General features: G+C 42.2%; 1 protein-coding gene across 3 annotated transcripts in view; it reads left to right on the top strand.

Moving 5' to 3' along the window:
* The window catches only part of USP18 (ubiquitin specific peptidase 18), a 31,858-nt gene that overhangs the window by 3,467 nt on the left and 1,328 nt on the right, over positions 1 to 27,063 (top strand). Inside the window, exons 2-11 of one of the 3 annotated variants that reach the window (XM_049882091.1) lie at positions 249 to 393; positions 9,811 to 10,079; positions 11,434 to 11,530; positions 17,221 to 17,366; positions 20,103 to 20,182; positions 20,476 to 20,622; positions 21,262 to 21,357; positions 22,147 to 22,314; positions 25,032 to 25,163; positions 25,787 to 25,836. In XM_049882091.1, coding sequence (XP_049738048.1) covers positions 9,917 to 10,079; positions 11,434 to 11,530; positions 17,221 to 17,366; positions 20,103 to 20,182; positions 20,476 to 20,622; positions 21,262 to 21,357; positions 22,147 to 22,314; positions 25,032 to 25,163; positions 25,787 to 25,836 — 1,079 coding nt within the window. In that variant the 5' untranslated portion in view covers positions 249 to 393; positions 9,811 to 9,916. Of the gene's footprint in view, positions 1 to 248; positions 394 to 6,546; positions 6,665 to 9,810; positions 10,080 to 11,433; positions 11,531 to 17,220; positions 17,367 to 20,102; positions 20,183 to 20,475; positions 20,623 to 21,261; positions 21,358 to 22,146; positions 22,315 to 25,031; positions 25,164 to 25,786; positions 25,837 to 27,063 lie in introns of those variants that run through there. The other 2 variants (XM_049882092.1, XM_049882093.1) reach the window with 2 other exon arrangements.

The following is a 27,063-nucleotide window of genomic DNA, read 5'->3' as shown; positions in this document are numbered from 1 at the left end:
TGTAAACACTCTTAAAGACAGTAAGTCCTAATCTCTTCCAAATGGGCTGTAGCTTCGGGATTCCCTATTATTTTGGGTTTCATCTGGAATATTCTAATCTGTGTGCCCAGCCTATTACCATTACTCAAATGTGAACACATGACTAAGAATCAGGTCAGAGTTTGTTTTTTACGTGATGGGGGTTGGATTTGGAAGACAGCGAGACTGCTGCAAGCATGTTCCTGGCATGTTAATTTTGTTCTTCTTAGGGCATTTAAGGTCGGAGCTGGTTTATCCTGCAGAGAGTCTAGTTGTGAGTGAAGAGTCCAGTTAGAGACTGGGACCACCTCAGTTTTCCTGCATCACGTCCCCTGGCCTTTTGCTGTGAAGAGTGATTCTGTAGCTACGATGGTGGTGAGCCTGCCTCAGCTGCTTCCGTCGTTTACATCTCCCCCTGGTTTTAAGGGTAGAAAATTCAGGAAGGTGGGAGCTAAGTCAGTTTAGTATTTTGGGGCCATATTTTTGAGTCAGAGGTTGAGTTTGAAAATTCAACTTCCTTGGAATACATGCAGCCTCTCCTGTGGTGAGGAAACCCTGGTGGCGTAGTGGTTAAGAGCTATGGCTAATAACCTAAAAGGTCAGCAGTTCGAATCCACCACGTGCTCACTGGAGACTGAATGGGGCAGTTCTACTCTGCCCTATAGGGTCTCTGTGAGTTGGACCCGACTTGATGGCAGTGGGTTTTTTGTTCTTCTCTGGTGGGTGCTTGTTCCCACCTGCTTGGCGTAACTGCTTCCTCTCTTGCCCTTCCTGCCTTTCCCTACCCTGTTCAGATTTCTGAGTTTCACTTTCCTTCCCTTGTTGACTCGCCTACCTTTCGCACCCTGTGGTCAGTCCTGCCGGTTGCTGCATTGTGCTCTTGTTGCTTTGGACCTGGCCAGCCAGGCTGCTTCCTGCCATATTTTGCTGAATGAAGTATTTGTGAGATCTTGGCAGAGTGCGAGACAGTGTCTCTGGATGATGCAGGCTGGTCCATTCTGGCTCATCAGATTTCCCTCAGTGATGGTCTGAACATCCTGCATCTTGCTGATAAAACTGCCTACTGCCATTTTTCCTCTTTCAACTTACTTCTGCTAGGATGTCCTGTTAGGAAACCCTGGTGGTGCAGTAGTTAAGAGCTTGTTTGCTAACCAGAAAGTGGGCAGTTTGAATCCAAACCTATTTAATACCTGTCTTAGTCATCTAGGCTGCTATAACAGAAATACCACAAGTAGATGGCTTGAACAAAGAGAAATTTATTTCCTCACAGTAAAGAAGGCTCAAAGTCCAGCTCCAGGGGAAGGCTCTCTCTCTGTATTGGCTCTGGAGGAAGGTGCTTGTCCTCAATCTTCACCTGGTTGAGGAGCTTCTCAGTGCTGCTTTCAGTGCTCCTGGTGTTGCTTTCTTGTTGGTATGAGGTCACCAACTCTCTGCTTGCTTCTTTTTCCTTTTATTTCTTGAGAGATAACAGGGGTGCAGGCAACACACTAGGGAAACTCCCTTTACATTGGATCGGGGATGTGACCTGGTAAGCGTGTTACAATCCCACCCTAATCCTTTTAACATACAATTACAATCACAAAATGGAAGACCACCACAGAATACTGGAAATCATGGCCTAATCATATTTTTGGGGGGGCATAATTCAATCCATGACATAACCGTTGAGGTAAAACTATAACCATTGAAAATAAATATTTACTGGGGAAAAGGAAGAGATTATATGCTATCTTAGCCAATTAACATGATATGTCATACCTATCCTTAACTGTTTCCCAACCACAGATGTGTTCCTGCCCTCTACATTTAACAAAAGAATTAAGAAAAAAAGAAAAAATTCTGATACTTCTCATCCCTAAGTCATTAAGATTTTTTGAGGGTCTTGGAATAGGAATTCTCTTGCCAAAAAAAGATTTCCTTAAAAGATGGTACATCTCTCCCTTAAATGAACTGTTGCTTATTTTTAAATTACATATTACCTGTTGCCTTCAAGGCGGTTCCAACTCATAGCAACCCTATAGGACAGAGTAGAACTGCCCCACAGAGTTTCCAAGAAGCGCCTGGTGGATTAAAACTGCTGACCTTTTGGTTAGCAGTTGTAGCACTCAACCCCTACGCCACCAGGGTTTCCATTAATCACTGGATATTTGAAAATTAAGAGAAATATCAAGACAAAAGGTAAAAACGATTTGGAAGGACACTACTGGGAGTTAGTTAGCTTTTAATACCATTTTTGGTATATTTCCTCCCAGTCATTTATCTCTGTGTGTGTGCGTGTAGTTCTATTTATTGTTTTACAAAATTGGGTGCATACCATATAAATGCTTGATAATTCCTTTTTTTATTCAATGATGTTTCATAATCATTTCCCCTATTTTTATTAATCTAAAATGATTTCTATGTCATCATAGTATTCCATTTAATGAATGTATCTTAATTTACTTACCCCTTGTTATTACACTAGGAAACCCTGGTGGCGTGGTGGTTAAGAGCTACCGCGGCTAGCCAAAAGGCTGGCGCTTCGAATCCACCAGGTGCTCCTTGGAAACCCAAGGAGTGCCTGGCGGATTTGAACTGCCAGCCCTTTGGTTAGCAGCTGTAGCACTTAACAACTATGCCACCAGAGTTTCCCAAAAGGAAGTAGCATGAGGTTTTTAACTAATGACTTCCTTTAGTGGAAATAAAGCAACCAGGAAATCATATATATACCTTTAGGAAGACTAACACTGAAAACCATCTTTGTGAAAATAACTGAAGGTAGTTGCTTTACATTAAAACCTGGTCAGCCCTCCTCAGCCAGAGCTTCCTCAGTACTTGTCTAGAGCAGCGCTTCTCAAACTTTCCTGTGTATGTGAATCACCTAGGAATCTTGTCAAAATGCAGATTCTGATTCAGTAGACCTGCCGCAGGGCCCAGTATTCTGCATTTTTAACAAGCTCAGCATTGCCCAGAATGTTGGGTCCCGTTGTATACCTACTGAATGAGATGATTCATCTCCAAGTTAGTGTTACTGATGCTGCTGGTGGTCCGGGGACCTGCCTCTCAGTAGCAAAATGGTGGACCAGTGGCTCCCAGTCTTTTAACAAAACCAGGCATTCAGGACCCCATGCCCCTCGAGGTAATAACTGTACTTCTATTATCCATTAATTGAGACAACACACTGAAAATTACTATGGATTCCGTAAAGTTTTACATGAATTTATGTTTTTATAGAAAGGAGCCCTGATGGTGTAATGGTTAAGCGCTTGGATGTTAACTGAAAGGTGGGTGGTTCGGACCCACCAGTGGCTCCGTGGGAGAAAAGACCCGGAGATCTGCTCTCATAAAGATTACAGCCTAGGAAACCCTATGAGGCGGTTTTACTCTGTCATATGGGGTTGCTACAAATTGGAATCAACTCTACGGCACACAACAACAGTGTTTTATAATCATGGTACCATCTACCTAGATTTTGGCACCTTTTGGCAGAATACTAAAGGTCTGGGGATTAAAATCAATATTTAGGCACCGTTGAGGCCATCTGCCTCTCACCTTTTCTGAAGTGTATACCGATTTCAGCATCTTCCCTGGAGTTGATGGCTGATCGACTCGATGGCACTAATTTTTTTTTTTTTTTTTGGAAGATCTTTACAGAAGGTATCACAGAAATATTTGGATTCTCAAGGCAAAGGCAACCTTCAGTTTGGTGACTTCTTCAGTAGGTTCAAGTCCTGCAAGTTATAGTGTGAAACCTGTTTTGTTTGTTTGTAGTGGCTGTTACTGTTCAGGTAGCCTCTTAAGTGTGTAATGTCTGCTATCTCATTGCGTTTAAATATCTTGTGTGAACACTGACAAGGCAACTCCAGAAGCTCTTTGGGTGTTAAGTAGTGTGCTATTGACTGATGAGGAAGAATGAAACTGATCCACTACCTTTGGCCAAGATTTCTGATATGTTCTGTATGAACATATACCTGAAAGGATGTGAAAAAACCTTGCATGCAGGACAGGCCACACAAGTTATTGGTCCCACAGCAAATAAAAATGTGGGGCCCCTTGTTAAAAAATTAAGAATTTCAAGTTGGCAACAGGAGAGCATTAAAGCAAGCTGGTGTGCTCTGAGGGTGGATCCCTGGGCGACTGCCTAGGTTGCACACTCATGTAGGTGGTCCTGGTTGTTTATGAACCTAAGCCATTCATAGCCTTTACCTGTTTATTCCACTGTTGATGACAATTGTATAACATTGTCATTTTTTTAATTGTAAGAACACAGAGAACACAACATTTGCCAATTCAACATTTTTTTCATGTGTACAATTCAATAAACCCAATTATATCGGTCACATTGTGCAACCATCGCCAGTATCCCTTGCCAAATATTCCATTCCCATAAACAAAAACTCAGTGCTACCTAAACAATGATTATCCCCATCGTTCTTCCTCCTGCCTTGCCCCCGGAAACCACGATTAAGCTCTAATCACTATACATATGCCTATTCTATTTATCTTAGTAATATCATACAATAATTGTGACATTGACACATTAAAAACTGGTTTTCCAACCTTAAATCTTTCTTCAATTAGATTCATTTAGTAAAAAGGCAAGTTTTTAGAAAGAGACTCCCATTGTTTCTGCTGGTTTGGATGGCCTGATGTATACGGTACAGAAGTAGCACATTTAAAACCATCCCTATTATTTTTCTGCACAGCAGAGTATACTTTAGGAAAATTATTTTTAGGAACATGTTTTTGAGAAGCAATGTTGTCCTGAGGGTTCATAGCTTGGGGCAACTCTGAAAGTTTCTTCATCTTCAATTATTGACTATTTGGACAATGGTTTTTTAGTTTCTGGAAATAGACTAAACACTCTGACAAGCTGTGTGTTCGATTTGTGTCACATCTGTGATTTTGAAGTTTGATGACAGAGAGCAAACTGTGTTTTGGGTCCCTTGTTTTTTTCTAAAACTTTTTCTTCTTTTATCAGGTTCTTTGTATTCTTTTATTATATATGCGTTGAATGATGATTTATTGTGGATTTTGTAGCACAAATGTTTGAAGGCTTTCCTTCTCGTGATAACTTGAGGTAGTAGAGTTGACGCTCTTCAGGGCTGTCATATTATGTCTTTTATCATTTGTCGTTGTTTCATGTGTGTTCATTTTTATTTACTTGGAATACTGATTGGCTTTTAATTCATCCTCACAAGATGTGAAGAGTTCCCCAACAGGACTTTTTCTTGAAAGACTCACAGAAACTAATTTGGAGTTAAATAATTAAAACCTAAATATAATTCTCAAAGATTATCTTGTTTACTATCAGGAATGCTGGTGCACCAAACAATTTTACAAAAAATAAAACTGATTGAACGTTAACGGCGTTATTCTCCCCTGAATTAGTATTTAAATTTAATTGGAGTTGTTAGCCCAGAAAGGATATAAGTCTTTATCTACAGTAAAACCAGCAAAAGCTGGAACCTGTGTAAGGTGGAAACCTGTCAGAGAAGGAAAACAAAAATATTTTCCACTAAAACGAGCGATTGAAAAGGTGGAAAGCTTTCGAGACTGGGAAAAACAAGGTAGCTCCATCAAGTTCCTGCGGTCACAGGTTCACTGTAGTTAATTTATTCTCTCTTTAATATATGTATTAATTTTAATTTCTTTTCCATTTTGAGAGTTTTTAAATAATAATTTTGTACATAACGTTAATGACCTTCACAACCATTAATTTTTGCAGCATTTTACCTTTGCCGTAAAAAGTATATTTTTATACCTCAGCATATAAAGAACAGCATATGGGATTCTCCACCCCAAGTCACGTGTAGAATATTTTAAACTAGGTAGTCAGATGTTAATAGTTAATCCAGATGACCTCCCTTATGGTTATGCTAAAAGGAGCCCTGGTGGCACAGTGGTTAAGTGCTCGGCTGCTAACTGAAAGGTCAGAGGTTCGAACCCACCGGCTACTTGGCTGGAGAAAGATGTGGCAGTCTGCTTCCATAAGGATTTACAGCCTGGGAAACCCTATGAGGCAGTTCTACACTGTCCTACAGGGTTGCTATGGGTCGGAGTTGACTCGACAGCAATGGGTTTGGTTTTTGGGTTTTTATGGTTTTGCTGATTAAATATGGTGGCAACCAAAGTGATCCCTTGACCAGGTTCAACTTCAGGGACTTCAGAAATGACTTTGAAGTGGGCATTTGGCCATTTGACCTTTGAAAGGTCGAGGTCTATACTGAAGCCAAGGAGCAGATCTTGGCGAACAATGACATGGAAGCAACACTGTGAGACTTTCTTACTTCAAGTCTTCAACCAATGCTTAGAATGCATTTGGGTCCAGCATCACTTTCAGTAAGTGCCTTGGCCACAGATGGGAACCACGGATATGTCCATACAATTTAGGGTTTTCATATTATACCTTTTATTATTTGTTGTGGTTTAGCGTGTGTTCAGTTTTATTCATGTGGTACTCTGCTTTTTTTTTTTTTTTGGTTTGTACATTGCTTGTTTATTTCTACCTGGATATTCCTTATATCTTGCACTAGGGGGCAGTGCCTACACACACAGACAAGCAGGGGCTCTACGAACTTGGCTTGGCTTCTGCTTTTTTGCGTTAGAAGACACTAGAGGTCCAGCTTTGTGACTGCATTTCTGCCTTCAACGACTCCCCATAACGGTCAGTCAAAACTGAGTGTTGTAGGGGAAAATTCAGGCCCCAAAGTGATTTGTGATTCAGATTTGCCGTCCACTGTGTTAGTTTTGCTTTAACCGCGTGGGCTGTGCGTGTACTCTGCACGGTGAGGAGAATCATTCCTTCATTACATCTGCTTTCCTCAGTCCCTAACCTTTGACTCTAAGTTACTAATAACTAATAATTAATTAGCTAATTAGTAACAAACACCTGTGAAACCCTTTGGTGCCCCCCCACCCCCCTACTAGAACGTCACTAGCAACGACATACTCTCTGCCTATCTCATTTCCCTGCTTCCCCCTCAGAGGTAATTGTGATTTTCACTATCTATTTAAAAAGATATATCACACATATAATGATGCCTAAACAACATAACATTTCATTTTTCTGGAGTTTGAATTTATTTTAAAAAGTATCAAACTGTATGTTGTCTTCTGGGTATTGCTTTTTGGGCTCAACGTTATGCCGATTCCCATGTTGTGACATGTGGCACACCATGTCCGTGTTTGTCGGCGAATAGTATTCCACTGAGTGAATATTTTACCCCTTACATGCCCATTATCCTGTCAGTTAGACCGATCACCTGGACTGTTCACTGACAGACAGTACCGCTATGAACATTCTTGTTTATGTCTCCAGGGATATATGTGCATATATATGTTTCCTTTTGGAATTTTTGGGTTGAAGTTAAGTGAATATTTAACTTTACAAGATGATGCCAAGTTATTTTCCCCAGCGATTGTACCATTTTATACCCTTCCCTTATGGCTGCTAACCAAAATGTCGGAAGTTCAAATCCACCAGGTGCTCCTTGGAAACTCTGTGGGGCAGTTCTACTCTGTCCTGTAGGGTCGCTATGAGTTCGAATCCACTGACAGCAACGGGTTTGGATTTTTTTGTTGTTGTTGTATGCTATTGAGTTGATTCCGACTCATAGCAACCCTATAGGTCAGAGTAGAACTACCCCATATAGTTTCCAAGGCTGGAGTCTTTATGGAAGCTGACTGCCCCATCTTTCTGGTAGTGGGTTCGAACCACTGACCTTTTGGTTAGCAGCTGAGCTCTTAACCACTGTGCCACGAGGGCTCCTCACCGCCCCCCCCCCCACCGGTAATGTATAAAAGATCCTGTTTACCTACCCTCTAACATTTTGTTAGATCAAAATTTTTTTTTTTAACATTTTGTTAGATCAGAATTAATTGTTGCCATTTGAATAGCGTAAAATAGTATCTCATGTGGTCTTGATTTCCATTTCCCTGATTACTGATGACCAGTTTTGATGCCTAAACTGATTACTTTTTTTAAATAAAAATTAAATTCTGGAACGTTTACATTTTCTTTCAGTTCTAGCTTAGGCTTATCTATGCAAACCTGCTTACGCTCCTTTGCGCACACTTCTCTGCATTCTCCTCCCCCAACTACTGACCTTTTGCATATCACCTGCCCCACTTCAAGATGCTGCCTTATTTCAATCCATGCCCTTCTTCTCCTTAATAAACTCAGTTCTAAACTCAGCTTTTCCATGAGGCCTATCCTGGTAAATATCAGCGAACTTATATCACTTGATCACTGAGCCCTGACAGCCTCTCACACCCCACTGATCAGAGCATGTACATTGGTGCAAGGCCTTTAGGAACATGTGCGAAAGGTTGGAGGTGTGAGTCCATCCAGAGGCACCAGCGAGAAAGGTCTGGCAATCTACTTAAAAAAAAAATCGGCCATTGGAAACTTTGGGGGGCACAGTTCTACTCTGACACACATGGAGTCACCATGAGTCGTCAACTTGGGTTAACCACAGACCTTGAATTTTGACACTTTGACATGGTAATTATATTTTTGAAAATATCTCCTCAGGGTAGTGAGAAAGTCCTAGGTGCATCAAAACTGTTTTCAGTTGGAGTGGCTGGTGGGTTCAAACTGCTGACCTTTGGGTTAGCAGCTCAATGCTTAACTGCTGCACCACCAGGGCTCCTTTGTTTAGGTATTTATGTATGTACACATATACGTATGTGTGTGTATGCATATGTATATATGTGTGTGTGTGTGTATATATGGAGCCCTGGTGGCGCACTGGTTAAGTGGCTGCTAACCAAAAGGTCAGCAGTTTGAATCCACCACACACTCCTTGGAAACCCTATGTGCAATTCTACCCTGTCCTGTAGGGTCACTGTGAGTCGGAATCGACTTGATGGCAACAGGTTTGGTGAATATACATACAAATGTATGTGTGTGTATATATATATATGTGTGTATATATATATATATATATATATATATATATATATATATATATATATATATAAACCAAAAAACCAAAAGCGTTTGGTGTGTATGTATATGTATACAAATACGTGTGTGTGTGTATATATATGTGTGTGTGTGCATATATATTGGAACCCATTATTTGAATAAACCCAAAACCAAACCCAGTGCTGTCGAACTGATTCTGACTCATAGTGACCCTATAGGACAGAGTAGAACTGCCCCATAGAGTTTCCAAGGAGCACCTGGATGATTCAAACTGCCGACCCTTTGGTTAGCAGCCGTAGGACTTAACCACTATGCCACCAGGGTGAATAGCTATGTATAAAGTGCAGCGGGTGCGTAGACAACACCCAAGCCAGGACAAGCTTCTCAGAGAGGGGACATTTTCCTGCGACCTGGAGGTCTATAGGAATGTCCCAGGAAGTCAGAGTTGTGGCAGAAGAGTATGGAGGGTGTATAGAGGGTGCCTGTGAGAACCCTTAGGCAGTAGACTTGACAGCTCTTGCTGATTGTTGGGTATGGGAGGGAGGAGCAAGGAGACACCCAGGTTTCTGGCCTGGGCCGCTTGGTGAATGTTGTGCTATTTACCAGGGTGGAGAATCTGGAAGGAAGAGGATGAGTTCAGTTTGAGAATATGGCAGTCCACTTTGAGGTGGTAGCTGGAGAGAGAAGATCAAATGGAAAAGTGTGGGAGGAAGGGTAGTGGTGACTAGCCTAGTGGTCACTTCCAGCCCTAGAGCTTTATAAGCCGTTCTCCTCAAGCATTCGTCTTGCTCTAAGATTTGGCTCTTTGGAATCAGAAATGATGGTGTGAATATGCTTCCCCTCTTCTCTTATCCTTACCTACCTGTGGTTTGTTTTCACAGAGGTCACATCACACTTGGCTGAGGTGAGCTCTCCTGGAGGTGGGGCCATGCAGTGCTGCAGATGGGCCAGGCAGCTGGTGGCCTGGGGATTTTGGAGTGATCACTGATGGGCAAAGCATTTGGGTTCCTGAGGACAACCTGCCAGTCAGTCCTGGCTGCGTCTCAGCCTTTCGCAGCAGAACCTGTTGAGAAGAAGGAAGAGGACGGCAGCATGAAGAGGGAGAGGGAGCAGCCAAAAGAACACCCCAGTGCCTGGAACCGTCCTCACGGTTATTACATCCTCCCCATTTTCCTCATCTTGACTGCTTTGCTCACGTTCTATACTCTGAAGCAGTATAGCTTTGTGGTTAATGGCTTTTAATCTTTCGTGCCTCCATTTCTGAATCTGTAAAATGGGGATGATAATAGTACCCAGCACATAGGGCTATTGAGAAGATTAAATGAGATAATCTGTGGAAACTACCTTGAGGCGTATGGTAGCACCTGGCATTAGTTCCTGTCTTTACTATTACACCTGTGCATGAGTCTGTCTGTAAGCAAGGTGCTCCTGCCGACTCAGGAGCATAAAGTCTGTGATCACCTGCTCTCTTAGGATTTTTCCGTTCTTACTGCCCTTCTCACTTACACCACTATGGTTAGTGGTACTCCCTGTGGGGTCTGCTGAGCCAAAGGCTAGGTAGGGAAGGAGGAGGTTGGTTGATCGTGAGTCAGAGAAATGTTATATTTTGGTTTTCTCATATCCTCATAAGTCCCTCCTGGCTTCCACTCTCAAGGGGTGAGTTTATATTAGCTGGATCTTCCCCAAAGCTTTCTTCTGGTTTCTTCCATCTATGTGAAATCCCTAGGTGATGAGAATGGTTAAGTGCTTAGCAGCTAACCAAAGGGTTGGCAGTTTGAATTCACCCAAGGACACCTTGGAAGAAAAGCCTGGTGATCTACTTCCAAAAAGTAAGCTATTGAAAACCCTGTAGAGCATAGTTCTACTCTGCCATGAGTTTGAATTGACTTGATGGCAGCGAGTTATATGGTGGGACTCGGCTGGGGCAGACATAGACATAGACTAGCCTGGTCTTATCCCCGACCCCCAGGGATGCCCATTTAGACTCAGTCCTGTAGGGAACAATTTGAATGGGATGAACCCATAATTCTCCCACTTATGCTTTTTGTAATGTTTCCTTTTTTCTTTGCTCTTGATACAATTGCTTGTACTACTCATTTAAAAAAAAAAAAAAAACAGTGACTAATATACTTCCTTGTGACATCTCTCTTTTTCTAATGAACTACTGAGACCTTTACTGTTATTTAAATTTTCAACGGTTCCTGCCTTATCTCTCCTTTCTAACTTGTTTACCGTCCCCGTGAGGGAATTCTTTGTCTTCAGACAGTGCTTTATAGAATTTCATACCTTTAAACTCACTGCCGCCGTATGGAAGCAGACTGCCACATCTTTCTCCTGCGGGGCCGCTGGTCGTTCTCAAATCACTGACCTTTCAATTAGTCCATCGCTTTACCTATGGCACCACCAGGGCTCCTATCTTTAGTAGATTTTAAATGAACATTTGATTTTCGTTAAATCCCTTAGCCAGGCCTTGCCCTCAGTACTTTTTTCTCTTCCCTCTATAGGTCTGGTTGGTTTACATAACCTTGGACAGACCTGCTGCCTTAACTCTCTGATTCAGTTATTCATAATGAATGTGAACTTCACCAAGATACTGAAGAGGTAAGACTATTTTTCAGGCTAATAAACATGCGTATTATTTTACCTTTGCAAATATTAAGTTATTTACAGTGCCTTGGACTTTAAGAGGTCTTCCTTCAAAAATTGTCAGAGAAAATCTTGATTACACATTAGAATCACTTAAGAAGTTAAAAGGAGCCCTGGTGGCACACTGGTTAAGATCAGCAGTTGGAAAACACGAGCTGTTCCTGTCAGCGATGTCTGTCAGCTTATTGTACTGTGGTGACTTGTGTGTTGCTGTGGAAGCTGTGCCACTGGTATATCAAATACTTGGAAGGTCACCTTTAGTGGACAGGTTTCAGAGGAGCTTCCAGACTAAGAAGACTAAGAAGAAGGACACAGCAGTCTACTTCTGAAAAAATTAACCAGTGAAAACCTGATGAATAGCAGCGGAACTTTGATACAGTGTTGGAAGATGAGTGTCTCAGGTTGGAAACACTCAAAATACGACTAGGGAAGAGCTGCCTCTTCAAAGTAGAGTTGAACTTAATGATGTGGATGGAGTCAAGCTTTTGGGACCTTCATTTGCTGATATGGCACGACTCAAAATGAGAAAAAACAGCTGCAAACACCCATTAATAATTGGAGTGTAGAATCGTGAAGTATGAATCTAGGAAAATTGGAAGTCATCAGAAATGGAATGGAGTGCATAAACATTGAGAAGGACCTGGTGGTCTACTTTTGAAAAGAATTAGCTGGTGAAAACCTTATGAATGGCAGTGGAACATTGATACAGTGCCGGAAGATGAGCCTCTCAAGTTGGAAGGCACTCAAAATACAACTGGGAAAGAGCTGCCTCCTCAAAGTAGAGTTAACCTTAGTGACCTGGATGAAGGCAAGGTATTGGGACCTTCATTTGCTGATGTGGCACGACTCAAAATAAGAAGAAACAGCTGCAAACATCCACTAATAATTGGAACATGGAGTGTCTGAAGTATGAATATAGGAAAATTGGAAAGTCGTCAAAAATGAAATGGAACACATAAACATCGATATTCTAGGCATTAGTGAGCAGAAATGGGCTGGTACTGGTCATTTTGAATCAGTCAATCATATGGTCTACAATCCCAAGAATGACAACCTGAAGAGGAATGTGTTGCATATATTGTTAAAAAGAACATTTCAAGATATATCCTGAAGTACAGAGTTTTCAGTGATAGGATAATATCCATATGCCTACAAGGAAGAACAGTTAACACGACTATTATTCAAATTTGCGAACCATCCACTAAGGCCAAAGATGAAGAAATTGAAGATTTCACCAACTTCTGCAGTCTGAAATTGATCAAACAAAGTGATCAGGATGCGTTGATAATTACTGGTGATTGAAATGAGAAAGTTGGAAACAAAGAAGGATCGGTAGTTGGAAAATATGACTTCAGTGATAGAAATGATGCCAGAGATCACATGATAGAATTTTGCAAGACCAATGACATCTTCCTTTCAAATACCTTTTTTCACCAACATAAACAGGGACTATACATGTGGTCCTCGCCAGATGGAATACACAGGAATCAAATCGACTACATCTCTGGAAAGAGACGATGGAAAAGGTCAGTATCATCAGTCAGAATAAGGGCAGGGGCCGACTTTGGAACAGACCATCAATTGCTTGTATGCAAGTTCAAGTAGAAATGAAGAAAATTAGAATAAGCCACGAGAGCCAAAGTACTACCTTGAGTATATCTCAGCTAAATTTAGAGACCATCTCAAGAATAGATTTGACACACTGAATACTAATGACCAAAGACCAGACAAGTTGTGGAATGACATCCAAGGACATCATACATGTAGAAAGTAAGAGATCATTAAAAAGACAGGAAAGAAAAGACCAAAATGGATGTCAGAAGAGACTCTGAAACTTGCTCTTGAATGTCGAGTAGCTAAAGCAAAAGGAAGAAATGGTGAAGTAAAAGAGCTGAACAGAGGATTTCAAAGGGTGGCTAGACAAAGTAAAGTGTTATAATGATATGTGCAAAGACCTGGAGATAGAAAACCAAAAGGGAAGAACACGCTCAGCATTTCTCAAGCTGAAAGAACTGAAGAAAAAATTCAAGCCTTGAGTTGCAATAGTGAAAGATTCTATGGGGGAAAATATTAAACGACTCAGGAAGCATCAAAAGAAGATGGAAAGAATACACAGAGTCATTATACCAAAAAGAATTAGTCGACGTTCAACCATTTCAAGAGGTAGCATATGAACAGGAACTGATGGTACTGAAGGAAGAAGTCCACGCTGCACTGAAGGCATTGGCCAAAAATGAGGCTTTAGGAATTGACAATTGAGATATTTCAACAAAAGGATGCAGCACTGAAAGTGCTCCTTCGTCTGTGCCAAGAAATTTGGAAGACAGCTTCCTGGCCAGCGGACCGGAAGAGATACATATTTATGCCTGTTCCCAAGAAAGGTGATCCAACAGAATGCGGAAATTATCAAACAATATCATTAATATCACATGCAGGCCAAATTTTGCTAAAGATCATTCAAAAGTGGCTGCAGCAGTGTATTGACAGGGAACTGCCAGAAATTCAGGCCGAATTCACAAGAGGACATGGAACCAGGAATATCATTGCTGATGTCCGATGGATCCTGGCTGAAAGCAGAGAACATCAGAAGAATGTTTACCTGTGTTTTATTGACTATGCAAAGGCATTTGACTGTGTGGATCGTAACAAATTATGGATAACATTGCAAAGAATGGGAATTCCAGAACACTTAATTGTGCTCATGACAGAATAAGGGGATATCGAGTGGTTTAAAGTCAGGAAAGGTGTGCGTCAGGGTTGTATCCTTTCACCATACCTGTTCAATCTGTATGCTGAGCAAATAATCCGAGAAAATGGACTATATGAAGATGAATGGGACATCAGGATTGGAAGAAGACTCATTAACAGCCTGCAATATGCAGATGACACAACCTTTCTTGCTGAAAGTAAGGAGAACTCGAAGCACTTACTGATGAAGATCAAACCACAGCCTTCAGTATGGATTATACTTCAACATAAAAGAAGACAAAAATCCTCACAACTCGACCATTAAGCAACATCATGATAAACGGAGAAGAGACTGAAGTTGTCAAGGACTTTATTTTACTTGTATCCACGTTTGATGACCATGGAAGCAGTAGCCGAGAAATGAAAAGATGCATTGCGTTGGGCAAATCTGCTGCAAAAGACCTCTTTAAAGTATTAAAAAACAATACTTTTTAATACTTAGTCACTGTAAGGACTAAGTTTCGCCTGACCCAAGCCGGTGTTTTCAATTGCCTTATATACGTGTGAAAGCTGGACAATGAATAAGGAAGACCAAAGAAGAATCGATGCCTTTGAATAACAGTGTTGGTCAAGAATATTATATATACTATCCACTGCCAAAAGAATGAACAAATCTGCCTAGAAAGAAGTATAGTCAGAATGCTCATTAGAGGCAAGGATGGTGAGACTTTGTCTCACATACTTTGGTCAGATTATCAGGAGGGACCAGTTCCTGGAGAAGGACATCATGTTTGGTAAAGTAGAGGATCAGTGAAAAAGAAGGAGACCCTTAATGAGATAGATTGACACAGTGGCTGAAACAATGGGCTCAAGCATAACAATGATTTCGAGGATGGTGCAGGACCGTGCAGTGTTTCGTTCTGTCGTACTTAGGGTTGCTATGAGGTGGAATTGACTCCATGGCACCGAACAACGACAACAGTTGCTCTTTGGGAACCCTGTGGGGCAGTTCTACTCTGACACACATGGGGTCACCGTGAATTGGAATTTTTCCAACTTGATGACAACTGGATTTGGCTAAAAGGGAGTTGGGTCTAGGTCAATGTCAGTGAAAGTGTAAGTCATTGTGTAGGTCTGTGAGTCTCTCTGTTTTTACTCACACCTAATACACGTACACATTGAGAAAAATGGAAATTCCAGAACACTTAATTTTGCTCATGAGGAACCTGTACATAGATCAAGAGGCAGTTCGGACAGAACAAGAGGATACTGAGTGGTTTAAAGTCAGGAAAGGTGTGCATCAGGGTTGTATCCTTTCACCATACCTATTCAGTCTGTATGCTGAACACGTAATCCAAGAAGCTGGACTATATGAAGAAGAACAGGGCATCAGGATTGGAGGAAGACTCATTAACAACTTGTGTTATGCAGATGACACAACCTTTCTTGCTGAAAGTAAAGAGGTCTTGAAGCAGTTACTTAGCCTTCAGTATGGATTACACCTCAACATAAAGGAAACAAAAATCCTCGCAACTGGATCAATAAGTCACATCATGATAAATGGAGAAAAGACTGAGGTTGTCAAGGATTTCATTTTACTTGGATCCACAATCAACACCCATGGAAACAGCAGTCAGGAAGTCAAAAGACACATTGCATTGGGCAAATCTGCTGCAAAGGACCTCTTTAAAGTGTTGAAAAGCATGCATGTCACCTTGAAGCCTGACCCAAGCCATCGTATTTTCAGTCGCATCATACATATATGTGAAAGCTGGATGATGCATAAGAAAGACCGAAATAAAATTGACACCTTTAAATTGTGGTATTGGTGAAGGATATTGAATATGCCATGGACTGCCAAAAGAACAAACAGATCTGCCTTGGAAGAAGTACAACCAGAATGCTCCTTAGAAGCAAGAATGGCGAGACTGTGTCTTACATACTTTGGACATGTTGTCAGGAGGGATCAGTCCCTGGAGAAGGACATCATACTTGGTAAAGTACCGGGTCAGTGGAAAAGAGGAAGACCCTCAGTGAGGTGGATTGACACAGTGGCTGCAACAACGGGCTCAAGTATAACAACGATTGTGAGGCTGGCACAGGACCGGGCAGTGTTTCGTTCTGTGGTACATAGGGTCGCTGTGAGTCAGAACTGATTTGACAGCACCTAACAACAGCACACATACACACTTTCTGTCACTCATTCTTTTTTGCCCCATGCTTTCTCGTTTACCCACTCCATTGGCCTGGGAAATTGAGAAATGCTTATAATTAATGAATCATTGTCAAAATAACAGTAGCATTCCTTCAGGCTGTTCTTTGAGCTCAGTGTTTGCCTTTCAGTTTGGAGTGCTTTAAGCTGGACATTTTGCTGCATGGCCTAGGCGTGGTCCCAGGACCTAGTACAGCTTCCCTTCATTCTAGTGCAATTGTTGGACAGGGTGGGGAGGGGTGAGGCAGCAGTTGTTTGGTCCCCCTGTCCAGTGGGTACTCTGTGCAGCTGATTTGACAACACAGTGGTTCTCAGCTTTGGCTGTACATTGGAATCATCTGGGGAACGTAAACATTCTGAGAATTGGGCTCCACTCCCAGAAATTCTGATTCAGCTCCTGTTGGGGGTGACCTGGACATGGGGATTTTTAAAAGCTGCCCAAGTGATTCCAATGTGCATTTAATGTTGAGAACCATGGGTATAAGGAGGTTCCTAGCCTGTTTTCCCATACTGTTTTTTACTGTGGCAAAACTGTATCTAACAAGACATTTGGTATTTCAGCATTTTTATTGTGTACAGTTCAGTGACATTGATTCGGTTCATCATGTTGTACAACCATCATCACTACCCATTTTCAAATTTTTCCATCACCCTTACCGGAAGCTCAGTGCCTAAACAATGACTTCCTCCTTTGCCCTTCCTTCCACCCCTGATACCACTAATAACTGGCTGTTTTGTTTGTCAGGATAACGGTGCCCAGGGGAGTTGAAGAGCAGAAGAGAAGTGTCCCCTTCCAATTGCTTTTGCTGCTAGAGAAAATGCAGGACAGCCGGTGGAAAGCAGTGCAGCCCCTGGAGCTCGCCTACTGCCTCCAGAAGTACAGAGTGCCCTGTAAGACGGTCCAAGTGCACTAGATGGGGCAGGGGCTTGAGAGAGAGAGAGCAAAGAGGAGGGGGGCTCATGGGCAGTGAGTGAACAAGAATGAACAAGAAGGGCGTTAGGTAGACTTTGAACCTTTGTATTGGAGGACCTGATCTGAAAAAAAATTGAAGAACCACACATTTTCACAAAATGCAGAATGATATTATTTATGCAGTTGCTACTCTCACACTCACCCTTTTTCTGCCTCTCAGTAGAGTAGGTAAGCATGAGAGTTTTCTGCAAGGTGATTCAGCCACAGGTAAAGAATCCCAGGAAAACAGAATAAAGGAATAGAAAGGAGAAACCATGCTCTACAAAAAGAATTTATAAATAGATTAGTTTTTAAAAAAAAAAAACTTTGAGGTATAACCTATAATTGTTTTGTATAATCCATTTAAGGTGTACAATTCAGAGGATTTTCGTATGTACAGAGAGTTGTGCACCCATCATCTCAATCTAATTTTACAACATTTTCATCACCTGCAAAAGAAGCCTCATACCCATTAGCAGTCACTTCCCATCATTTTTTACTTTCTTTTAAATTTTGTACTTCTAGCTCTTATATCTTTTTTCCATGTTGAATTAATTTTGGGGTATGGTGTGAGGTAGGGGTCCAACTTCAGTCTCTTGCATGCAGACATCCATTTGTTCTAGCACCATCTGGTGAGAAGACTATTCTTTCCCCGTTGAATTGTTTTGGCACCCTTATTTAAAATCAGTTGACCATAAACTTGAGTTTACTTTTGGATCCTTAATTCTAGCCATTGATTTTTATGTCTATCTTTATGCCAGTACAAGACTGTCTTGAGGTTTGAAACCAGGAAGTGTGAGCCCTCCAACTTTCTTTTTCCTTTTAAGGATTGTTTTGTCTGTTCTGGGTCCTTTGCCTTTCCACACAAATTTTAGAATTCTCTTGTCAATTTCTTCAAAAAAATACAGCTGAGATTTTGATAGGGAGTGCATTGAATATGTGGATCATTTTCTTTTCTTTTTTTTAATTGTGCTTTAGATGAAGGTTTACAGAGCAAATTAGTTTCTCATTAAACAGTTAATGCACATATTGTTTTGTGACATTGGTTGCCAACCCCTCGACATGTCAACACTCTTCCCTTCTTGACCTTGGGTTCCCCATTTCCATTTGTCTAGCATTCCTGTCCTCCTGCCTTCTCGTCATTGCTTCTGGGCTGGTGTGCCCATTTAGTCTTATTTTGTTTTATGGGTCTGTCTAATCTTTGGCTGAAAGGTGAATCTCAGGAGTGATTTCACTACTGAGCTGGCTGGGGGCCATATACTGTTGGGGTTTCTCCAGTCTCTGTCAGGCCAGTAAATCTGGCCTTTTTTTTTGTGAGTTAGAATTTTGTTCTGCAGTTTTCTCCAGTCTGAACGGGGCCCTCTCCTGTGGTCCCTATCAGAGCAGTCAGTGGTGGTAGCTGAGCACCATCTAGTTGTGCTAGACTGAATCTGGTAGAGGCTGTGGTAGTTGTGGTCCATTAGTCCTTTGGACTAATCTTTTCCTTGTGTCTTTGGTTTTCTTCATTCTCCCTTGCTCCAGATGGGGTGATACCAGTGGAGAATCTTAGATGGCTGGCCACAAGCTTTTTTAAGACCCCAGATGCTACTCACCAACGTGGGATGTAGAACATTTTCTTTATAAACTATGTTATGCAAATTGAGCTAGATGTTCCCCAAGACCATGATCCCCACAGCCCTCAGCCCCATGATTCAGTCCCTTGGGGAGTTTGGATGTGTCTATGAAGCCTGTATGACTTCGCCTTGGTCAAGTTATGCTGACTTCCCCAGTATTGTATACTGTCTTACCCTTCACCAAAGTTACCAGTTATCTATCAGAATGTGTGGATCATTTTGGGGAATATGCTATCTTAACAATATTAAATCTTGTGAACTATTAACATTCCATGTCTTTCCATTTAGATAGGTCTTTAATTCCTTTCAAAAAGTGTTTGTAGCTTTCATTGCACAAGTCTAGTGCTTCCTTTGTTAAATTTATTCCCAAGTATTCTTTTTGATGCGGTAGTAAATGGAGTTGTGTCCTTAGTTCATTACTAGTTATAAAAATATATAACATACATAGAATTCATGGCTACATGATCCTTCTCTTAGCCAGCATCATCTGACACTGAGCAACACTGAACAACACCCAGATAATAACACCATTATCTTTGGGGAAGATATGGGTCAGATGTCAGCATTGGGAAACTGCTAAATTTTTAGGGAGGTGGCGAATAAAGAAATATATAAAGAGTGGATATATAAGTGGCCAATTAGGGTTACAATTAAGAGTATTGGCTCAGATTAGATATGGAGAAAATCCACTATTGGCTATTGGTTCCATGTAGTGGGGTGCCCCAACGGAGGCCAGCAGGGTTGGGTGGTACATGAAAGGAGAAGGAACTTGTGCCATGTGGTTAGAAGTTATGTGAGACTGGAGCTCAAGTTTTAAGAGGAGTCTTTAAAAATCAATACCAAGCTTGTTTTTCATTTATTGAGCCCTTAACTTGTGGTAGAAACTTAGCCCTTATAGGGTGTGGAAAAGACAAAGTGATGAGTGTTCCTGTGTATCTGGGTGGCAGGGGCACAGGCATGTGAGCAGTGTCCCTGGTGGCCTCCCTTATTAGGCTGTGTTGCTGGGGCACAGGATGTGTCTGGTGGCCTCCCTCACGAGGCTGTAACTTTCTCTTTGGCCAGTGTTTGTCCAGCATGATGCTGCTCAACTCTATCTCATAGTGTGGAACCTGATTAAGGACCAAATCACCGATGTGGACTTGGTAAGAGCCCTGAACCAGAGAACTCAGAAGTTTAAGATGCTGCGCATTTAACTCATTCAGCTAACATTTATGTCGTGTGTAGGGAGGTTTAAAAGAGGCCGTCCATATCAAATGCTTATCATAGTTGCATAATATTGTTACTGTGATGATTTTGCACCTTTATGGGTAGGGCAGAGATCATAGTGGCTGCGATGTCAGGAGCCTGTGTGTGGTGGCTCCAGCTTCCAGAAGCTGGCTGAACCTGTTCTGTGGCTGTGGTAGCTGCCTTAACCCTCCGCACCTCCCTCTTGCAGGTGGAGAGGCTGCAGGCCTTGTATACTATCCAGATGAAAGAGACCTTGGTTTGCCTTGACTGTTCCACGGAAAGTAGCAGAAACAGTAAAATGCTAACCCTTCCTCTTTCTCTTTTTGATATAGACTCAAAGCCTCTGAAAACACTGGTAAGAGTTTTCTCTTGGTGAATTTGCATTCCCATGCAACCCAATGTGACCAATGCCACCTTGCTTCTTTTAACCACCCACTGCTTTTAAAAAGGCTCTTGGGTGGCACAAACAGTTTGCACTCGACAACTAACCTAAAGGTTGGCAGTTCACACCCACCCAGCAGTGCCGAGGAAGAAAGGCCTGACGATCTGCTTCAGTAAAATTACAGTCGAGAAGACCCTATGGAGCAGTTCTACTCTGTAACACGTGGGGTTGCCATGAGTTGGAATTGACTGGACAGCAGTGGGTTTGGTTTGGGGTTTTTTTTTGGCTTAAAAAAGAAAAAAATCACTGTTTCATTTGCATGGCTCTGGCCAAGCTCTTCTTTGATTTGGGGTGGGGGGAATATATATATATATATATTTTTTCTCCCTCTTGCCTTCCCTTTCCTCACACTGCTTCCTTAACAAGTGCCCCCTGATTTTTTTCCACCTCTAATCAGTAAGAACTTTTTGAGATCCTGCCAAACTGGGCCAGACGTTAAGGGGGAAGTGGAGAGAACCAGAAGGAAAGCTTTAATCCCCATTCACAAGGGTGGGGGCTGTACTCTAGAAGGGAAATACCAACTCTATTTTTTTCCTTTTTTTCCTGGGCCAGGAGGGTGCCCTGCAGTGTTTCTTCCAGCCCAAGGAGTTATCGGCCCAAAGCAAGTGCTTCTGTCAGAACTGTGGGAAGAAGACCTGTGGGAAACAGGTACTCACTCCCTTAAACCAGATACTTCCCTAGTCTGGGGCTGCCCTGTGGACTTCTCAGTCCTTGGAGTCTGACATCTGGCTTCTATAGCTTCACAGAGTCCCAAGGGCACCTCCTGATGGCTGAGGAAGAGAATAGGGGCAGGCTAGAACCTGGGATCCTGGGGCTTCCAAATTCAAGAACTGTGGTCATGGTTGCTCAGATCAAATGACTGAAATGGACAGTACACCATGCCTTTTAAGAACAAGTAGAGAAGATCTGAGACCAATACTAGTAAACCAGTGGCCGTTGAGTCGAGCCTGACTCATGGTGACCCATGTGTGTCAGAGTAGAACTGTGCTCCACAGAGTTTTCAGTGGCTGATTTTGGGGATGTATATTGCCAGGACTTCCTTCCAAGGTACCTCTGGATAGACTGGAGCCTCCAACCTTTTGGTTAGCAGCCGAACACGTTTGCATCACCTAGGGACTTCCCAAGAGCAACGGGCAGTTTTTTTTTTTTTCCTTTAGGGTTAAATTACCTCCCTCAGATCCCAGGGTAGGAGCCCCTGTGCAGACCCCTGGGGCTGCACACGCCTTATGTGGGAGACTGCAATGACATAAAAGCCAGTCATCGCATCGTCCTTGAAGGAGTCCCACAGAGTCACCAAATGGTGCCCTTGGTCTGCATTTTATCAGCCAGCTCCCCTCCTTTTGGGAAGAAGAGCATACCACCGGCCCTGGTATGCCTCTGAACTTATCTACTTCAACTGCCTTCAGACTTCACCTCCACAGTGATTTTGCTTTCCAGATCTTGAAGCTGAACCATTTGCCCCAGACCTTGACAATCCACCTGTTACGGTTCTCTATCAGAAACTCGAAGACAGAAAAGATCTGCCATTCACTGTGTTTCCCCCAAAGCTTGGACTTCAGTCAGGTCGTTCCGATTGAGCAAGACCTCTGCAATACTGAGGACCGGGTGAGATGCTCCCAACCTTCCTTCTATCCTCCATCTCATCAGACATGATGTCGTATCAATTCTGCCTCCTCTGGAAGTCACTGCTCATCAGAGATCCACCTTAGGTGTCTCCTTGCTGTCTTCCCCTCATTTCAGAAATAAGGCTCCCTGCTGGCCATACAGAAACAGAGAGAGGAAAACTCATCCACTCTTGGCGTGATTCATAGAAGCATATTCATAAAGTCAGCAAACCTGATTTTTAAAGAAATATTTTAAATGATGAAAACCTGCGTGTGCTGAATAACTATGATGGGTTGTTATCACCAAACTACTATCACCAGCATTTGCTGCCTATAGTTGCCTTTCTTTTCTTTTAAGATTCAAAAGATTTTCTTATAAGTATTGGGCTTGCACTCATGCCTCACAGCACTGAGGCACCCATAATTCAGTACCTTCCTTCTGTGATAACGTGTGCAGTGCTTACAGATACACAGGTAAACACAACATTTTGGGTTCTAAGTGGAGTGCCAACCAAAATTTCTTATTAAAATAGCCTGTACCCACTCTGGGAATAATAAGAAAGTAGCCAGTTCATTGGGCCAGGTTCAATCAGAGTGAAGATGAATTAACTTGTCCTGAGCTAGTAACTTATTAGAAGACACTGAGAAAAAATTACTTAAGTATCTTTTCTCCATAGGTTTGAAAAGCTACATTTAGAGAATTCTGTGTTCCCGTATGTCTGTGGGTCTGTTTTTGGAATGTCTGTTCTGCGTCATTGGTTTGTTTGATGACTTCCTAGTCTATATGCGTTGTCTAGGCCTTTCTCTTGAGCTCCAAACCAGTCTACCCACCCCTCTTACTGAATATTACCACATAGATTTTACAGTCCCCAAATGAATACATTATTTTCATTCTCAAACTATTCCTCCTGCCAGCTCTATTCCATATTTAACTTTGTAGTATCACCATCTTCTTAATTTCTAAGCCAGAAATCTGGGATTTACCCTTAACTTCTCCTATTCTCACCGCCACATCAATCAGTTATAAAGTACCTTTAGTTATTTCTACCTAATTTTGCACAAATCCGTCCCCTCCTTTCAGATTCCCTTCTAACTTTCTCAGTATAGCACAGGTGTTAAGAGCCTGGTTTATGAAGCCTGACAGGCCTGGGTTTAAATCCTGCCTCTTTTGCTTCTAAGCTCTGACTGTGGGTAAATTACCTTACCTCCCTGAGCTCAGATTCTGCCTCTATAAAATAGGATTTATTATAGCACCTACCCCATAGGGTTGTTGTAGTAAATGAAATAATTCATGTGAAGAATTTAGTCAAGTGCATAGTAAATGCTAACCGTTAGGTTATGATTCGTATGTTAGTAATTATTATCATTATAATGACTACTTCTGATTGTAATTATTCAGGCTATCACCATTTCTTCTTGTACCATGTGGTACCTTAATTTATCTGGCTTCTGGCTCACCTCAACTTCCTACCCTCTCCTCAAGCCACATTATTTAAGTGTGTTTCTAAAACACAAATCTGATGATGTTACTTCCTCACTTAAAACCTTCTCCTATGGCTCCCCAACACTCAGAGGACGAAGTTCTAATTTCTCATTTGGCCGTTGTAGCCTCATCTCTTGGGACGTCTCAGCACCTTCCCTGCCTCCCATTCTCTCGATACGCTCTGCTCTATTAGCTGCTGAGTCTTTGCAAATTCTAGATCGACATTCAAGGATACTCCCTCCTCATAACTGGTTTGTCAGTTTTGTTTATCCTGCAGGATCAATTCCAGCATGTCTTCTCTGGGGAGGCTTCCTCTGTTTCTCAGGCCTTCCTCAGCTAGTTGCTCCTTTGACATTTTTTGTAGTGGGGAGGGGCAGGTATTGAGTCTTCCTGAAATAATCTGTAAATACATCTGATATAAAACCAAGGTTTTGAACTGGTTCTTCCCTGTTCAGTCATGGCTGATGAAGCAACACTGAACAGACCAAGATTTATAAAATGTGGGTATGCCAGAACAATGATAGGATCAAGAAAAATTACTGGTTGACGCCCTGTGCACATTGCTTAGCAGCCAAATCTCTTGACCAGCAGAGCCAGAAACAATGGTGCCCAGCTGAAAGATGGTGGCCGGCCTTGCTGCTTTGAGTGTGTGTCGCTCTCCACAATCCTAGCAATAATCTAATCTCCCGTATCAGGCTCCTGAAGGGCTCACTACACCTCTTCTGAGTCTCCCATTCCAGGGTTTTGACCCATAGTTTTTCACCTTCCAAGTATATCCACATTTTACAAATTCAGGTCTGTTTTGATTCAACTGCGTTGGTCGGGACTGAACTGAAAAGAACTGGTTCGAAGCCCTGTGTAAAACATGGTATTATAATTCAGCTTTATAGATTTGCCCTTTAATTATCTGTGAGTTTATTGAGGTCAGGTACTTTCAAAGCACCAGTGTCTGGCATACAGTAGAGATTGATTAAATGCATGATAAAATAATGTCTCCTCATTCTAGGCTGGAGCCCTGGTGGCTCAGTGGTTAAAATCTTGGCTGCTAACCAGAAGGTTGGCAGTTAAAATTCACCAGCTGCTCCTTGGAAACCCTTTGGGGCAGTTCTACTCTGCCCTGTAGGGTCACCATAAGTCAGAACCCACTCAACAGCAACAGGTTTGGTTTTATTCTAGGCTAGGGTGAGAAAAGGAAGTGTGATGGGTGAATCATTTTGTTCCTTGTTTCCTTTCAGCCTGAAGGGCAGTATGAACTCTTTGCTGTGATTGCCCATGTGGGAATGGCTGACTTTGGTCATTACTGTGCCTATATCCGGAATTCAGTGGATGGGAAATGGTTTTGCTTCAACGATTCCAGTGTCTGTTTGGTGAGAAACATCCATCCAAATCTACATCTTGCGCTGGTTTAGCCACCTCTAATAAATTCTGAGAGTCTCTGGTCTGGATGGTATAAAAGGTTATCGCGCTTGGCTGCTAACCCAAAAGTTGGAGTTTTGAGTCCATCCAGAAGTGTGATTACCCAGAGGTCAGAGTTGACTCTATGCCAACTGATTTATGGTTTAATAAACTCTGAGCCCAGGACTGGGTGGGTCCTTGAGGTCAAGATACATTGTGGTCTTGTTCTTTGTGTGTTGGGGCCTGTTGTGGGGCTTAAAACCCTATTTTGTATAGCTCTGTCGGAGTTCACTTACCTCAGTGTCTGGGTTTTTCGTGCCATAAGCTCAGTGCCCTTCATGCTCTGTGGGAAACTTCCGGAAAGCAAGAAGAGTTAGAAGTATGGAAGTTAGAACTGTAGGCTGAGCACAACCAAGTTTAAACAGAGAGACAAGGGTAATAAAATGGACCTCATATACATGGCATTTTATCACTAGATGGGGAGTCCCTAGGGTAGGTTTGTCTGGAGGAATGAAGGAGGACAAATGGTAGCACCCTATACTCTCTGGATAGATGTTGGCTGGCTGCTTGACTTCATCTATTTATGTACTTTCAGGTGTCCTGGGACGACATCCGCTGTACGTATGGGAATCGTAACTACCGCTGGTAAGAGAAGTATTTAGGTGGTGGAAAGCTGCTGAGCTTACACAGGGTTGCTGGAGACAGGTGGAAACTCTCCTGAGTTCAGCTATCACTTATACGCTGATGACTCCCCAGTGACTAACTGTTCAGCCTCATCTTTCAGCATCCATCCCACTCCACCATGCTTTTCTTACAATTTAGACTACAGCACAAGTAGCTCCCCAAATATCATATATTCTTTTACTTTGCACATGCAGTTCCTGGCCTGAATTGCCCTCTCCTAACTTACCATCCAGGCAGACTCCTACTCATGCTTCCATACCTCTGCTCATGGCCTTTTCCTACTCTGTAAAGCTTTCAGTGACTCACCCAGGCAGAGTTGTAGAGGCTGCTTGTATGGGTTCAGTGCATTTTGAACATACCCTCCTTTTTAACAAGGATCCTACTGTATTATAATTGTTTGCTTATAGAAATTTATTTCACATTAGACCATGAGCTATTTGATGTGCAGACCAAACCCAACGAAACCCATTGCCATCAGGTCGATTTCAGCTCATAGCAGCCCTATAGAACAGAGTAGAACTGCCTCATAGAGTTTCCAAGGCTGTAATCTTTACAGAAGCAGCCTGCCATATCTTTCTCCTATAGAATGGCTGGTGGGTTCAAACTGCCAACCCTTTGGTTAGCAGCTGAGTGCTTTAACCACTGTACCACCAAATCTCCTTTTGGAAGCAAGAATCACTCTTTTCAACTTTCTATTCCCTTTGTGTGGTACAGTGGTTTACATTTAATAAGTACTATTTATATATATTAAAATCAGTAGCTACAGAGGGGATGGGGGCAATGGTGGTTCAGTGGTAGAGTTACTGCCTTCCACGTGGGAGACCTGGGTTTGATTCTTAGTTAATGCACCTCATGTGTAGCCACCACCCACCTGTCACTGGAGCTTGTGTGTTGCTATGATGCTGAACAGGTTTTATAGGGAGCTTCTAGACCAAGACAGACTAGGAAGGAAGGCCTGGCCATCTACTCCTGAAAATCAGCCAGTGAAAACCCAGTGGGTCACAATGGTCCAATCTACAACCAGTCATGGGGATGGTGCAGAACCTGGCAGTTTTTTGTCTCATTGTGCGTGTAGTCACCGTGAGTGAGGGGCAACTCCATGGCAGCTAACAAGAACAGAGGGGAATCTGGAGAGAAAAAAGCTGTATGGTGTTAAAGCAAAGAAGATTTTTTAAGTTTCTCTGGTTG

The sequence above is a fragment of the Elephas maximus genome, chromosome 4 (assembly GCF_024166365.1).
Source record: "Elephas maximus indicus isolate mEleMax1 chromosome 4, mEleMax1 primary haplotype, whole genome shotgun sequence".
NCBI classification, from domain to species: domain Eukaryota; kingdom Metazoa; phylum Chordata; class Mammalia; order Proboscidea; family Elephantidae; genus Elephas; species Elephas maximus.
Note: the sequence above shows the minus strand (reverse complement) of the source record. Positions and strands in the feature narration are given on the sequence as shown.